The following is a 16,446-nucleotide window of genomic DNA, read 5'->3' as shown; positions in this document are numbered from 1 at the left end:
CCTTGGGACATGCTCAGTTTCACCTGAGGTGTCTGAGAAGAGGTCAGCTGTCTGATGCTCCTCTTTACACAGGTGTGAAAACACCTGTTCAGCGGTTACTGGAATTTCTGTGCTAATTCCAGATACTTCTGACTCATTCGCATCATCTGAGCTTTCACACTGGTGCCAGTTCTCATCCCTGTTCTCATTAGTCGAGTTAGGACAGGGGCTTTTGTCTAGGGTTTTGTCGCGTGTGTGTGAGTTTTTTTTGGCCATTCGTGGTCCAACATATTTTCCTTGGGTGCTGGATTCTCATGCCTATTGGCTGGGAATTTATTCTGAGGGTGCCCTGACATTAACTGATTAACACAGGGGTTTGAGTGATGTTGGATTTCACCTGACCAGTGAGGATTGGAGATAGGAGAACTCCTATTGGATTGTAAAGGTTTATTATTCTCCTGATTTTCTGTAGGCCTGTGAGATGAAGCGGGTTTTGGATACCATGATTCAGCCCTAGGGGCTTCCTCTAGCTCCATAGGGAAATGGCTGAGTATAATGGGTAAAATTTTGTGGCATTGCTGGCTTTTGATTTAAAGTTTGCTGGTCTAAGCCACGCAGCTGTTTGCTAGATAAGGTGCGTGGACATGCTGCAACCCCTAGATAATAACTAGTATTGGGATGGAGATCTAGGACAAACAGTGTTTTGAAATCTAACTCTTCTTCCATTCCTGGTTCATTTCGGGGCCCAAAATAAGCTTGTATAAGGCATTGATAATACTGATGGGGTGACTCCTGCCTTTGTTGTTTAACTTGCAGTGCTGTCATCAGTCATGCCTTTGACAGCTGATTGGAGAACTCCTTCTCCAAAGCGTCACAGAGCACATCATATTGTTTCCTGACCTTGTCAGGTTGCCGTTCAATGAAACTGCTGACTTCCCTGCTGGATGTCATTCTGATCCAGTAGATTTTGTCATCTACCATGGCTCCGGGGAACCTTTGCAAAAAGAAATCTATATCTTTTAGGTATGAATAGATTTCATTTGAGCCATCTGGCTTTGGCTCGAAGCGTGTTATGTGTTGCGCGATTCTGTCTTGGTCCCTGTAGGAGGGAGTCTGGTACTGTGCTGAGGGCACATAGCTAAACTGAGAGAACCTATGTTCAGCTGTGTTTGGGAGGACTCTGTTAACCTCCAGTGGTGGAGCTGATGTAGGGGCTGTTGGTGCTGGGAAAGGTGACTCAGGGATACCTTTGGACTTTGGATTCTGCAGCTCCTTATGAATGTGAATGGTTCTCTGTTGGTTTTGAAGATAAAAATGTTTCTTTGGACCATTCTCAAAGTATTTAAAATTTACCAACTAATGAGAAAATAACAAAAAGGTCCAAAATACACTCTCCCTCTTCGGGGGAGGCATGTCCGTTACGAGAGAGTCGCAGACACCAGTCGAGTGAAGTTCAAAGCAAATCAAAGTATTTATTTACCAAAATACTGGATCCAGGAGAATTCACACATTGAGAACAGTCTAATACCCCTCCCAAGTGAAAATTCTGACCTCCCATCATCTGACTCAAAAAGTTATACCCATGATGACGTATAGCCTGGTGGTGAGGTGTTTCTGGCTGATTAGCGTATATTAATATGCATGATTTCACGTGTTAGTACTCAGCTCTTCACGTGCAATATTCAGGTGCCTGTTGTGACCCTGAAGACATTCATTATCTGGTCAGGCTGACCATGGGCCTCTCTTCTCAGCACTTTTTCCCTAGAGACTAAAATTTAGGGAGTTAGAAATACACTTCAAGGCCACAAGAAGAAGCTACAGATCAGCGCCTCCATGCCCAACACTATGATGTCAGTGTGTTACAATCCTGGAGTGCACATCTGTTCAAGGTTAGACGTTAAGAATTAAAACTGTGTGTAAATATCAAGTTATCATGCCATATAGTGAAGTTAGCTTATAATATGTTTTGAGGAGTAATTATCATATGAGTTAGTAGTGCAGAATCAAGCAAAAATGTTTAACTACATGTGTAAGTAATTAATAATGTAAATACTGGTTAGTCATTCATATACATGCATATAGGGTACAGGATTTCACACAATGAGTATGCTAATTTTAACTAATCATCATTTAAGGATATTTGTCAACAAACACAAAGTAATAAAATTGTTTTCTACAACAATTCCCCCTTTTGACCTGTCCAACTGACAGGTCAATACATTTAGATAAATGGTAAACAATTAATGTTAAATTGGTCTGCCTAGGTCACCCCCGGCTTGGCGAGTGACTTAGGTAGAGCGTGATGGCAGATTGTGGTGGTAGCGGGCAATTACACCACTCCTGTTGGGAGTGGACACCTCTGTCCTACCACTCACTCTCTGGACTAAGAGATTACAATGAGCCCTATATGTGTATGTGTTAAAGTGTATTCTTCATCCGTTGGTAGGGATCTGCGCTGGGGGCAAGGATAGACTTTCCTTGTCGTGCCCCTGCCTCAGGGGATTATTCTGCCCCTATGTTGGTTGAGGCTGCTTGATCAGCCTCTTCTGAGGTGTTGTTTTCCTTCAGTGAATGTTTGATGTTAGGTGTCGGTGCGGCTCTGCACTGTGTGAGGTGGTACCACTATAAGCCTTTACCCTTCAGCCGGACTGCACAACTGGTTCTCTCTGTCCCCTGGTAGGGTCCTGTCCAGCGAGGTTCGTACCACTTCCGCTTGATGACCTTCAGGAGGACCCAGGGTGAGACTGTCACTTCTGGATCCTTCTCCTCCGTTCCTTCTCCTTCTCTCCTTTCCTGCACCTGTATAGAGAAATCTTTACAAACAGCTTTTAGTTCTTCATATAGCTGTCGGTACTCTGCTTGAGGTAGTTTCTGGGGGGACGCAAGCGCGCTGGAGGGGCCTTGAAAAGGTATGCCCCTCCCTAATTCAAAAGGAGTGAACCCTGTATTTCTGTTCACTGAACTACTGACACTAATTAAAGCAATTGGAAGGGCATCAAGCCAATTCATGCCCGTGGCCAGTTTGATCTTTGCTAATTTGGATTTCAAATTTTGATTCATCCTCTCCACCTGACCTTGTGAGGCAGGATGATACACACAACCATAGCTATGGCGCAGCCCCAACGACTGCTCCACCCACTGCAGTGTTTTACTTGTGAAATGACTCCCGCTATCTGAAAAAATATAAAAAATAAAAAAAATTTCTAGGAAACCCATGGTTAGAAATCCAACAATTAATCAGAAACTTACAGACTGATTTTACATCTTCCCTCAGAGTGGGGAATGCCTCTACCCACCCCGAGAATCTATCTACAACGACCAGGAGATATCTATATCTCCTAATGGGGTCAATCATATCTGTGTAATCCATTTGAATCTCATGTCCATGAGAATCTGGCAATGGAAACCTTCCTGGAGCTAATTTAAATGCTTTTGCTACATTCTGAGTGTTACATGTATGAGATTTAGTGATGTAATCAACCACTAATGCTGACATGTATTGGTGCCACCATTGTTTTAGATTTTCCAGTGTTTGTTGTTTTCCTACGTGTGCCACTTCTACCTTCTGCGCCGATGGGTTTTGTTTCACTTCGTCTGCTATAACTGTCTGAAACTCATGTGTTTCCCCCTTCGCTTCCTGAACTACTGCGTATCCTGCTCTGACTTCACCTGTATCTGCCCTGTACCCACACCCATCCGTCCATAAATTCCATGACCCTGGAATGGGTGTGGCTTGTAAGTCTGGTCTTACTTTTCCTTGCCTTTCCACCTGTTCCTCGCATTCATGTGGTGGACCTTCCAACATCCCATCTGCCATATTAACTCCTTCGTGTGTGTAGGTGATGTTGGGTGCAGTCAATGCTTTGTGAATGCGTCTCTGTCTCAATGTAGTGAGTGTGAACATCTGTGAGTTTATGTACGCTACTACTCCATGTGTGGTTAGAATGCGCAATGGATATCCTGCTACCAAATGTGCTGTTTTCTAAACTAATTTAGTCAGTCCTGCTACATGTCTTGTGCACTGTGATTGTCTCCTCTCTATAAGGTCCAATGGGACACTTAAATACATTATTACTGCTCTACCTTCCCCCTTTTTCTGAAACAGTACACCATTAATCACAGTGTCTGTTTCAGAAACATCCATGTAAAAAGGTAGTGAATAGTCAGTCAACTGCAACGGATAAGGCTTGTTTAACATCTATAAACGCCTGTTCTGACTCCACCGTCCAATTGAGCTTACCAGACAAATTTCTCATCCCTAGAGATTTCACCATGTCCCTAAGAGGTTGTGTACGTTCGACAAAGTCAAGAATCTATTATCTGCTGTAGCCAGTCAGTCCTAAAAATGCTAACATGTCTTACACAGTCTCAGGTTTTTTGTTTATATTGGGGAATCCAAATTGGTTGTGTAATATTCATACAAAAAGATACAGGTGACTGATTAGTGTATCCTACATCATCTGGTTCTGTGGACCACAATGTGTCAGGTAGTGATACTAATAATACCTCCGTCTGTAGATAATCAGAGTCCTCACAACCATGGTGTCTAGGCAGCAATTGATGGTGCAATGTGACTAAGATTGGTGAGTTATCAGTGATGTGATATGTCTATGTTGACTTTGAAAACATGACACCAGGCAGCTGGGTCCTGACCCAATCCGTGGCCTCATTTGCTCTTTTTACCATAGGGCCCAACTGCTTGGCCTCGTGTCCTGGATGGAGAGTTAGTGAAATGTGTGGTGCCGCCGTGTCAGACAGTTTGTACCAGTTACGTTGTTGTGGTGTTAGTGAAATAGGAGATGCCACCCCTTCAAGACCCACATAAATCCCTGTGGTGTCAACCGACCACACTGTACCCTCTAATTCTGTTTGAAAAAATTCATAATAAGTTAAATCTCCCCCTACATCATAGAACAGGGTGACACGGAATGGATCGGGCGGAGGGACATAGGGTGCCATGGCTGTAATCCAAGGCGACCACTGTTGGAACAAGGCAATGAGTCGTGGTGACGGGTCCGTCTGTCCAGTCACTAAAGCCCAGTAAATGTCTACAGACTCATCCTGTTGAGGTCTCATCAGGTGTGCGGGTAATACTGTGTTGATGGCTGACAATGTGGCTTCCGTGTCTGCCAGAAAAGTGATTTTGGAGGCCCCCACAGTTAATGACAGCATGGGTTCTGCCCTGGCCCTGCTGTCCTGGTGCTCCTCTGGGCCCCGTCAATGTCCACCCCACGGCTCCATGCTGTATTGGCCAGCAGGAAGATGTGATAGTTCCGGTTTTGGTGCCGCCTGTGGGTGTAGTACCTGGTGTGGGTAGCTGGTGTCAGTAAAGAGTGGTGCCTTCCATTGTGCTGCCCAGTGATCCAAAGCTCCACATCTTAGGCACGCCCCGGTCTGGTGGTGGACCCTGCCCCTCCACCTACCATTACCCCACCACCTGCCCCATGAGTAGGGCTGATATGGGAAATATGAAATTAGTCCATAATTATACGGTGGGTTTTGTGGTGGCCCTGTTTGGGTTGGCATATATGTTTGTGTGTTCATGTATGTTTGTCGTGGTTGAATGTTTGGTTGTGGTAGTGCAGTCATAGGCATCATGGTGTCAGACCTTGTTTGCTTTTTATTATCATTAATAGATTTCCTGGCTTCTGCTAGTTGAACAGTTAGTAGTTCTCTTTCTAACTTAACTGTCTCCTTGTCTTTATTATCTAATTTTTAATGGTACATATTTATATGTTCCTGTACTAGTGGCCACTAATGGAAACATAGTGCCGACCTTAGTGTCAGTCCTATATCTGTCAGGCGGGTGACGGTGTCTAGTGCTTCTTCTCAAAATGTCTGTTTTGTCTTAGGTTTGCATGTCGCATTCTAAAGTCTGTTTTAATTCCAATTGTCTCTTTTCTTCTAATATGAGGTTTTCCATGATACGTCATCCGTCTATCACCGCATCGTCCGTTTGCACTGTCCTCATCATCTGCTGTGCGTCCGTCATCATGGTCAGAGTCATCATCAGTTGTGACATGGCCCTCTAAATCTGCTTTAATCCTAATGTTTTGTTTAGTTTTTCGTGGCATTTGGTTCTTAAATGGTGTTTTCAGTGTTTGTTTATGGTGAAGGCGCGGCTTATCCTGTTCTATATAATTTCCCGTGGTATCTATAATGTCAGAACAGTCGGTGTTAATATTTGTGTGCAATTAAAATTGACTCTAGTGGCCTCCGCAATTCAAAAAGATTTTCTGTGTATGCGTTTGTGTTTGTGTCTCTGTGTGTTGCCTGCTCACAGAGCCCAGCCCCTCCCTTCTGTGTCTGCGTTTGTGTGTCTGTCTCTGTAAACTCACTGTGCCCGAGTCTACACTGAAGACAGGCAGGATGAAGTCAGCTGGTGGGACGTGGCCTATGTTGTATGGCGGGGCAGTAGCCCCCTCCCCCTTGTGTTTTGTATACGGACCTGGTGTTTTCAATGTAACAATCTGTGTTGTTAGCGCTTTCCGGCTCAGTTTATATAAAAAAGAAAAGAAAAGTTTTAAAGTGAAGTTTTCAAGCTCAGCCAAGAAAAGCAGGACCACCTCAACCCTGTGAATAATTTCACAGGCTGATAAGAAACGTAGTGCGTGTCTTCAAACACAGTATTTAATTTAGAAGCAAGCCAAGCCTAATGTACATTAAGTATCCAACCAACCCACGAACCGAAAAAGCTTGTTAGGCAGAAGCAAATACCACGCCAATATACGAAATACAATTTATAGTAAATAGAAAAAGCAAGAAAAGCAGGACTAGTATCTCACAACACAGAATTAAACCAACGACTATATTTTAAAAACGAAAACAAGGTTCCAGCCACACTCAACAGGCCACAGGCCACAGTGAAATCACAAGATATATTATAACAAGTGAAAGCAAAATATTATGAACTGGAGAAATAGCAAGCAAGTTACAAAATATGTTATGATGAACGAAAAATTCAAACCGTGGCAGAAAATAAATTTTTAGACAAACTACCATAGTTAAAAAATACAATATCAAAGAAACCATATTCAAAATTAGAGCAAGTGTTCAATTAACAATTTTCCCTTTAATTCCCATACTTAAACCTTACAGTTTCCCCAATTTATCATATTAATTACTCAGCTTTACACCTTGCTCTCCTTTCACCTATTCTCAACCTCTAAAAACGTCTTTCTGGAGCTCATTGTCTATATTTTCTTAATGTATAGTCTACAAGAAAGCTCATTTAATTAACTTTATATATTTTGTTTTAAAACGTCCTCCGGCTCATTGTCATAGATAAACAAACCCCTCATTTTATTGAGGTTCATATTCTTTAAATAACTGTCCTTGAACGGAGCTCATAATTTATACCATTACAAATTTCTTTCCCTATTAATTTCTAAATCTCTCTTTATGACATTTTCCGTTCTCATTAAACACACTCTCTCTCTGACACTTTAAAAACAGAGATGTCCTTTCCCCCCTTTTTCTCTAAACACACTCACGTAAAATTTATGGCTCTTTACAGCCCATGGAGAAATCTCCACACACCCACACTCAAAAGCAACCGCAGAAGAAAAGGTGGTTGATCAGTCCCCCACTTTCTCCCTTTTTTTTTTTTTTTTTCCAAAAAAATTCTTTCAGCTAACACACACACATAGTTACAGAAGATGGGAAAAGGGAGGGGGAGAGAGACACACACTCAGCTGACACATACACATAGACAGCAAGACACTCCTCTTGTCCTCTAGCGAGCACAAACGTACACAACAGTCATGCAAACAGCCCCAAAAAATAACACACAAAATACACAGTCAAATTTCATTAAAATACACCACAAACTCTGGCGGGAACAGCTTCCGCTCAGTATCAAACTCGGGAACAGCATCCGAAAATATAAATGTGCGGGAACAGCTTCCGCTCGCGGGTACAGCATCCGCGAATATGAATATACTTCTGAGGAGACGAACTCTCACGGCCTACCCTTAGACCAGGCAATTAACACGAAACCTCGTCAGGTTCCGAGCTGAGGACGCCACCACTCTGTCTCAGATGGGTCCAACGTCCATCTATACCATTATAAATTCAATTTAAAATACCATGATGGGCACAACATCCATCTATTCCATAACCAAGCAACCCCAAATGTATAAACCAATAAAAAATTATAAAAACATATTCAAAATAAATTGATTTGCTCAATACCCCACTCCGGACCACCTTCGGGGCTCCACACCACTCCAATTTAAAATGTCCAATATGCAGAATTTGAATAAAACAGGGTCTGCACACCCACCTTATTATATTGCGGCCGCGAGTGGAAAGGAGTCCAAAGTTGTCCGCCGTCTGGACCTCCCGCACGTCGGGGTCACCAATTTGAAGATAAAAATGTTTCTTTGGACCATTCTCAAAGTATTTAAAATTTACCAACTAATGAGAAAATAACAAAAAGGTCCAAAATACACTCTCCCTCTTCGGGGGAGGCATGTCCGTTACGAGAGAGTCGCAGACACCAGTCGAGTGAAGTTCAAAGCAAATCAAAGTATTTATTTACCAAAATACTGGATCCAGGAGAATTCACACATTGAGAACAGTCTAATACCCCTCCCAAGTGAAAATTCTGACCTCCCATCATCTGACTCAAAAAGTTATACCCATGATGACGTATAGCCTGGTGGTGAGGTGTTTCTGGCTGATTAGCGTATATTAATATGCATGATTTCACGTGTTAGTACTCAGCTCTTCACGTGCAATATTCAGGTGCCTGTTGTGACCCTGAAGACATTCATTATCTGGTCAGGCTGACCATGGGCCTCTCTTCTCAGCACTTTTTCCCTAGAGACTAAAATTTAGGGAGTTAGAAATACACTTCAAGGCCACAAGAAGAAGCTACAGATCAGCGCCTCCATGCCCAACACTATGATGTCAGTGTGTTACAATCCTGGAGTGCACATCTGTTCAAGGTTAGACGTTAAGAATTAAAACTGTGTGTAAATATCAAGTTATCATGCCATATAGTGAAGTTAGCTTATAATATGTTTTGAGGAGTAATTATCATATGAGTTAGTAGTGCAGAATCAAGCAAAAATGTTTAACTACATGTGTAAGTAATTAATAATGTAAATACTGGTTAGTCATTCATATACATGCATATAGGGTACAGGATTTCACACAATGAGTATGCTAATTTTAACTAATCATCATTTAAGGATATTTGTCAACAAACACAAAGTAATAAAATTGTTTTCTACAACAGTTTCTAAATAGCGGTGAGTGTGCCTTCTCTTGCTCTGCTTTAACAATGTTTAGCTTGCTTTCTGTCTCTGACTGAAAATCTCTCTGACAAAATTTGCCGATCAAAAGCTGGAATTCGCAGACTTTTGGGTGATTCAGAACACATACACAGAGATTCGCACGCAGTGATTACGTCAACCTCTCACGGGTGTGTCATACGCTTTTCATGCAAGCGATCACAGTGACGCAGCACAGCTGATAAACCCACACTATTACTTCACAATTAGGCGAATGGCAGCAGCCTAATAATTTCACTAATGAAAAGTGTGTTCACACTAATCATTAAATCAAAACAACAGTGAAATGTCAATCATCGCTCACATTCGAGGCTTAATTTAGGAACAGGTCGTAGTTATGAATTAGAGTGGATTAAGGTTGGGAGGAACCAAGCACTACATAGGAGTCAATGATAATTAATTATTATTTTATTAATAATTAATTATTTAATTCATTCTGCTAATCTCCATGTTTGAGAGCCATTAAATAATATGTAGTGTCCTTACCTGTCTTAATTTTAGCTTAGACAAGAAGGCTATCTTCACATATTATACAGAAGAATTAGCTAGAATTAACTATTATTAATGAATTATGCTCATTGACCCGCCGTGGGTTCTTGACTCTGAAATTGAATCTGAACTAGAAATCATAATTCCATACAAGAAAGGTGCACACACAAACAAATAACCAAGGATTGGTTTTATCACACACTGGTTTATTAATTGTAAAATAGAATAATGAATATTGATTATACATTCATATAATGAAATGGATTACCGCGATATATGAGGGAACAGGGAGATTAATATATGAGGGAACTTCTCTATGATAATAATTACCCTAATTTCTAAGAAAGACTATTGTTTATCCCAGCAAACTTTCAGTACTAACCCATGAGCCATGAGACATGAGACCATGTGACCTTATGAATCCGGAGATGGACAGGGAGCATGTCGCTGATTGTGCTTTCCGGCACAACTTCCTGGAGACTTGCAGACGCAGGCCTTGTAGGTTGTAGCCGCGGGCGTTCCTTTTCTCTCCCTGTTCAGACACGGCAACCCCTCTGTCGGAGCTGGTGGCGTTTTGAATGTCTCTGTGGGGATTCTCTGTCATCACTGATCTGCCGCCTTGTGAGAGAGAGACACGCCCATGCAGGTCTCTCCTGGGCCTTTGCTCAGAAGGTCATTCTGAGGGTGCGTGTGGCCTTTTCCGTCTCTGGTCCGGAAGCTTTGGTCACCACTTTGAGTGTCAGAGGTCTGGTCTCCTCCAATGCTCTTGATGTGGCATTGATTTTTGGCTGGAGTTAAACTATAGCTCTTCTAACTATAGTTTTCTATTAGAGCTAAAAATTAAAATAGAAAAAATCTGTTCTTTCTGGACCACAAGGGGCCCAAGACTATTGAAGAGAGCCATGAGAGAGCCTGTATCTGCAGAGGCGTCTGCAGAGCAGGAGAGGTCTCTGACTACCCTATCTGAGAAGCATTGTCTGCTGGAAGCAGGAGAGAGACATTCTTCAGAAAAACGTCTTCCTCTCCAAAATTCTCAAAGAGTGTGTCTCAGAGGAGTGTTAAAAGAGTGAGGTCTAAGTGTAGTGTGTTACTGGCTTTTACCAGAGTTTAGAAAACCCGCCCCGAATACCTGATTCGTCCTCAATGAGGGAGAATTGGAGCATTTCTTGCTCCTGATTGGCTGTTTCCTGTACCTTGGTAGTGGCATCACATAGAATTTATGACCCTGGACAAGACAAAGGCTTGAAGACCATCTCCTTTGAATGAATTGTCAAGATTTTGAATCATACTTTTGCAATATAAAAGATTAGATGCTAACACAATGTAATATCATTAATACAACCATGTTCTACATAATTATTAACCAACTACACACATAGTATGTGGCTACTTTGGTTCTACATGAATTTATTCATTCATTATCTGTAACCTCTTATCCAGTTCAGGGTCACGTGGGTCCAGAGCCTACCTGGAATCATTGGGTGCAAGGCAGGAATACACCCTGGAGGGGGTGCCAGTCCTTCACAGGGCAACACAGACACACACAGTCGCCAATCCACCTACCAATGTGTGTTTTTGGACTGTGGGAGGAAACCGGAGCACCTGGAGGAAACCCACACGGACACGGGGAGAACACACCAACTCCTCACAGACAGTCACCCGGAGCGGGAATCGAACCCACAACCTCCAGGTCCCTGGAGCTGTGTGACACTACCTGCTGAGCCACCGTGCCGCCTACATGAATTCATATAAAACTAAAATGATTTTAAACCCATGTAAATTAATTCCACCCGGTTTGATTGTCTAAATGCAATTAATTTCAAACAGTTGTGCCCAAATACAACTTGTTTTCCATGTAAGAACTTTGGGATGTTTGAGTCTGTTAGAGTTAACAGTCTTTAAAAAGGTGTAAGAGGACATGGAATAAAGGTGGGTCTGTGTGTCTCTCTGCATTTTGCAAAGATTCTTTTCTTGACCCTGGGGGTCCTGGGGTCAAAAAAAGGGTCCTTGGAGAGGTTTACGAGCCTGCTCTCTGTTATCTGAAATTCCATCTGGCTTGTGTGGAGACGTCTCTGAAACAAGCTAAAGTTTGGGTATTTAAAACAAAACTCTCAGAAAATCAAATTTCATATTAGGAATTAATACACATTCATCATATCATACTACAGGGGTTAAAATACTGGTTTTACTGGTATAAGAAAAGCTACCACAATTACATATATCGATATTATTAATATAATAATTATTGAACAAAACCTTCTTGTTGCCTGACCCCTCATAATTATAATGCCTGCTCCCAGAGCATGAGATTGAAGTTTAAATGTTTTCTGTAATATATGCCATTTTACATGTTAAGCGCAGAAATGACTTGTGTTGAATGTAGTGTTTATTATGAATTTACACACACAACAAGATATTGTGTACATTTTGGACAATCAAAATAAAACACTGAGTCTGAGCCTAATATTAGTTATCATTATATTAGCGGTCTGTGGTTATGATAGACAACGCTAATGGGTGAAATTAAACTATAGCTATAAATCTAGCTGACCAGAGAAGCTGTGTAATATTTTCCCTCACTTCTCCCATGCACAGAGCAATTTTGCCAGAGGTGATAGTGGCAACATAGTTCATTTTCATTTGAAGATATAGTGGTGTACTTGAGATGTAATTCTCCTTAGAAACATATCTAGTATTTTTGCTTTATTTCATTAAGAAACTTGGCATGTTAATGGAGTTTACAAAAACCGCCAAGTTGTTTTTTGTTAAAAAGGTATAAAAATCTGGATGTTTTATCAATGTATGCTTTTGTCACAATAATTTTTTGCAATGTTCCTCTATCAAACCCAGGTTTTATAACTGTACATGATTTAATTTACAACTGTTAATTAAACCCAACTGTATTACTTTGGTTGTCTGTGTTTGAGCAACAACTGAAATGACTGCATGTTTATATTTCTGTCTTGGCATTAGATCATAATATTTTGGCATATTTTGAGAAGCTGTTTAATAGATTTGACCATATCCTGCCTGTGGCTGCCTGCTCTCAGAACCCAAAAAGTATCCTGCTCCACACCGCCAAAGTTCAACTGAATGTTCCCCTTTTGCTGACATCACGACTACAGAGAAACCTACACCTGAAGCAACACGACAGTTCCACAACTGCACACAATTCATGCTGGGTAACAGATTGAGATCTACAGCTGAGACATTTGTGAAAGCTTTAAAAATATCTAGAGTTTTACTTGAATGAAGGTGTGATGTAGACAATTTTGGCTGTCACTGGGCTGTGAGGGGCTGAGGGTGAGCTGGGGGTAAGTGTGAAAGTTGTTCAGCTGCTCAGTGTGTTTTTGTATCTGTGTTTTTAGGTTATTTATTGTGGTGTCTCTTTGTTGCAGTTGTTCCTTAAGACGTATTATTTCTCTTTTCAGTTCCTGTTTTTTTTGCTCAAGTTGTTTTCTTGTGTTGTCTTTAACATTTTTCAGCTCATTCCTCAGTGCTTCTTTCTTCTGATTGGCTGTTTGTCTGACAGCGCTGAGCCACGTGACGGTGCAACAACAAATAATGGTATATAAATTTACGATAAATTATTATTATTATCTAAAATTAATACCACTAATAATAATGATCCATAATTAATAACCACAATTAAGCAGAAATAGTCCAAATAATGTTCCCATGCTACATTAGGCAGATGTTGGGTTATTGATCTTGGAAAATAATAAGAAGAAATAAAGATGCTTTGCAAGCACTATAATTACTGCACAATAAACAAAAAATCTCTTTCATTTCCTTGGGGTGAACAACGTAAAGACGTTGGGTAAAAGGGACACTTTTGTTTTTTAGGAACCAATCTCTCCTGCACTGAACTGCTCTCATATCCTGACTCGTTTTAATCCCAGAATAGAGCTTTTCTTTTCAAACAAAACCACTTTTTTTCTCTTTTCTTTTCCACAGTTAACACTTACAAAGTAAAACAATTACTGGGCAAAGAAGAAATGGGTATGTACGACTTTTTAAACTCTTTTTCTTTTATTTAAAGTTAGTAATGATTAAAATAAATGTACTTTGTAAATTCCTTCACTTGATGAATTTATGACTTTTTGCAGATTAAATATGTCTAATGGAAACTGTAGCAATAATTGGATCCAATGCTATTTCCATATTATTTACCATCGTGCTCCATCTCAGCTTCATATTTTTCATTCAGAGCACCAGAATATATTATTTTTCTACTAAAATATATCTTTGGGACATTTAAAAAATATGGCTGAGTAATGCAAAGAAATACTTAAGATTAGTCCTCTGTTCTTAGTATGTTTAAAAGTTATTTTCTTTGTTTTACAGAACAGATCACTACACCTACAAATGAATATAATACTGATTATGTAAATGGTCAATCAGATTTTTGCTCCCGGGAATATGTAGCAAGAGTTGGATCTATTGCAATTCCCATATTCTTTACCATTGTGGTCATTCTCAGCCTCATTGGTAACGTAATGGTTCTGGTGATCCTTGCCCTCTACGAGTCCCTGAAATCATTTACCAACCTCTTCATCCTCAACTTGGCTGTGTCTGACCTGATGTTCACTCTTGGACTTCCATTTTGGGCCTGTGACTACACCTGGGGCTGGATATTTGGAGACGCAGTGTGCAAAGGTGTCAACTTTGTTTTCTTTATTGGATTTTACAGTAGCATATTGTTCCTGATGCTGATGACTATTCAGCGCTATGTAGCGGTGGTGTACCCTCTGTCGGACTGGGAGACATGTCAGAAGTTTACATTTGTTCCTGTCTTGGCTTGGGTGGTGAGTGCTGCAGCAGCAATACCAGCATTAATGCAAAGCTCTGTCATGTCTGACCTAGACGACCCAACTCTTCTTCGCTGTGAACCAAACAGTGAATCTGGCATACTTGTTTTGACATATTTACAGAACTTTTTCTTTGTAAGTGCTTTTGTTGTCATGGGTTTTTGCTACATACGAATTCTTCAGACTGTCTTCGGGATACAAGCTCAAAGGAGACACAGGAACATAAAGCTGATCTTCTGCATTGTAGTTGTGTTCTTTGTTAGCTGGGCTCCTTATAACGTTGTCATATTTCTGCAGTCATTAAGTCGTCATGGGATTGAGGCTCTTTTAGATTGTAATGTTAGTGATCATCTTGATTATGCACTTTATGTCTTCAAATTTCTCGCATTTTCCCACTGCTGTCTTAACCCAGTGTTTTATGCTTTTGTTGATGTAAAATTTCGAAACCATTTGAAGATGATTTTACAGAAGGTTTTCCAAAGGCAACGTGACACAGACCACGACCAGCAACGAATTACAGCAGTTTAGACTCAGTGCTCAGTGTTATAATACTGAGACATCTATACGAGCAGTTATACAATTCTCTGACTGTTCAAATATTGGAGTGATGCCACTGGAGAATGGGCAGTAGGTGTAAACACAATGAGGTGGTCATATTGTTATGGTGTACAGTTTGATGTGTAATATACACTGTAGATCCTTAATGGTGGTGTCTTTGTTGTGTCTTCCATTATAAACATATAATTAAACCCATCCAATGATTCAGTATCTCATATCCTCTGTAAGTACAACCCTCTCCAATAATTTTAGGTGTTAAAACACTGGTTTTACTGGTATAAGAAAAGCTACCATAATTACATATATCAATATGATTAATATAATAATTATTGAACAAAACCTTCTTGTTGCCTGACCCCTCATAATTAAAATGCCTGCTCCCAGAGCATGAGATAGAAGTTTAAATGTTTTCTGTAATATATGCCATTTTACATGTTTAGCTCAGAAATGACTTGTGTTGAATGTAGTGTTTAGTGTGAATTAACACACACCACAAGATATTGTGTACATTTTGGAAAATCAAAATAAAACACTGAGGCTGAGCCTAATATTAGTTATCGCTATATTAGCGGTCTGTGGTTATGATAGACAACGCTAATGGGTGAAATTAAGTTATAGCTATAAATCTAGCTGACTAGAGAAGCTGTGTAATATTTTCCCTCACTTCTCCCATGCACAGAGCAATTTTGCCAGAGGTGATAGTGGCAACATAGTTGATTTTCTTTTGAAGATATAGTGAAGTACTTGAGATGTAATTCTCCTTAGAAACACATCTAGTATTTTTTCTTTTTGATGCTCTTTATTTCATTAAGAAACATTGCATGTTAATGGAGTTTACAAAACCCTTCAAGTTGTTCTTAGTAAAAAAGGTACAAAAATCTGGATGTTTTATGAATGTATGCTTTTGTCACAATAATGTTTTGCAATGTGCCTCTATCAAACCCAGTTTTTATAAGTGTACATTATTTAATTTACAACTGTTAATTAAACCCAACTGTATTACTTTGGTTGTCTGTGTTTGAGCAACTACTGAAATGACTGCATGTTTATATTTCTGTATTGGCATTAGATCATAATATTTTGGCATATTTTGAAAAGCTGTTTAATAGATTTGAACATATCCTGCCTGTGGCTGCCTGCCCTCGGAACCCAAAAAGTGTCCTGCTCCACACCGGCAAAGTTCAACTGCATGTTCCCCTCTTGCTGACATCACGACTACAGAGAAACCTATACCTGAAGCAACACAACAGTTCCACAACTGCACACAATTCATGCTGGGTAAGAGACAGAGATCTACAGCTGAGACATTT

The 16,446-nt window shown here is 40.4% G+C and overlaps 1 protein-coding gene across 1 annotated transcript; it reads left to right on the top strand.

Moving 5' to 3' along the window:
• The first annotated feature begins 13,637 nt into the window (after positions 1-13,637).
• Positions 13,638-16,092, top strand: LOC136697501 (chemokine XC receptor 1-like). The gene is made up of 2 exons (XM_066672650.1): positions 13,638-13,769; positions 14,115-16,092. Exons 1-2 carry the CDS (start codon positions 13,766-13,768, stop codon positions 15,104-15,106), a joined length of 996 nt encoding a protein of 331 aa, XP_066528747.1. The 5' UTR covers positions 13,638-13,765; the 3' UTR covers positions 15,107-16,092.
• Positions 16,093-16,446: the final 354 nt, after the last annotated feature.

This window comes from Hoplias malabaricus, chromosome 5 (genome assembly GCF_029633855.1).
Source record: "Hoplias malabaricus isolate fHopMal1 chromosome 5, fHopMal1.hap1, whole genome shotgun sequence".
Taxonomy (NCBI): Eukaryota; Metazoa; Chordata; class Actinopteri; order Characiformes; family Erythrinidae; genus Hoplias; species Hoplias malabaricus.
The sequence above is the reverse complement of the archived record's forward strand: the minus strand, read 5'-3'. Positions and strand labels throughout refer to the sequence as shown.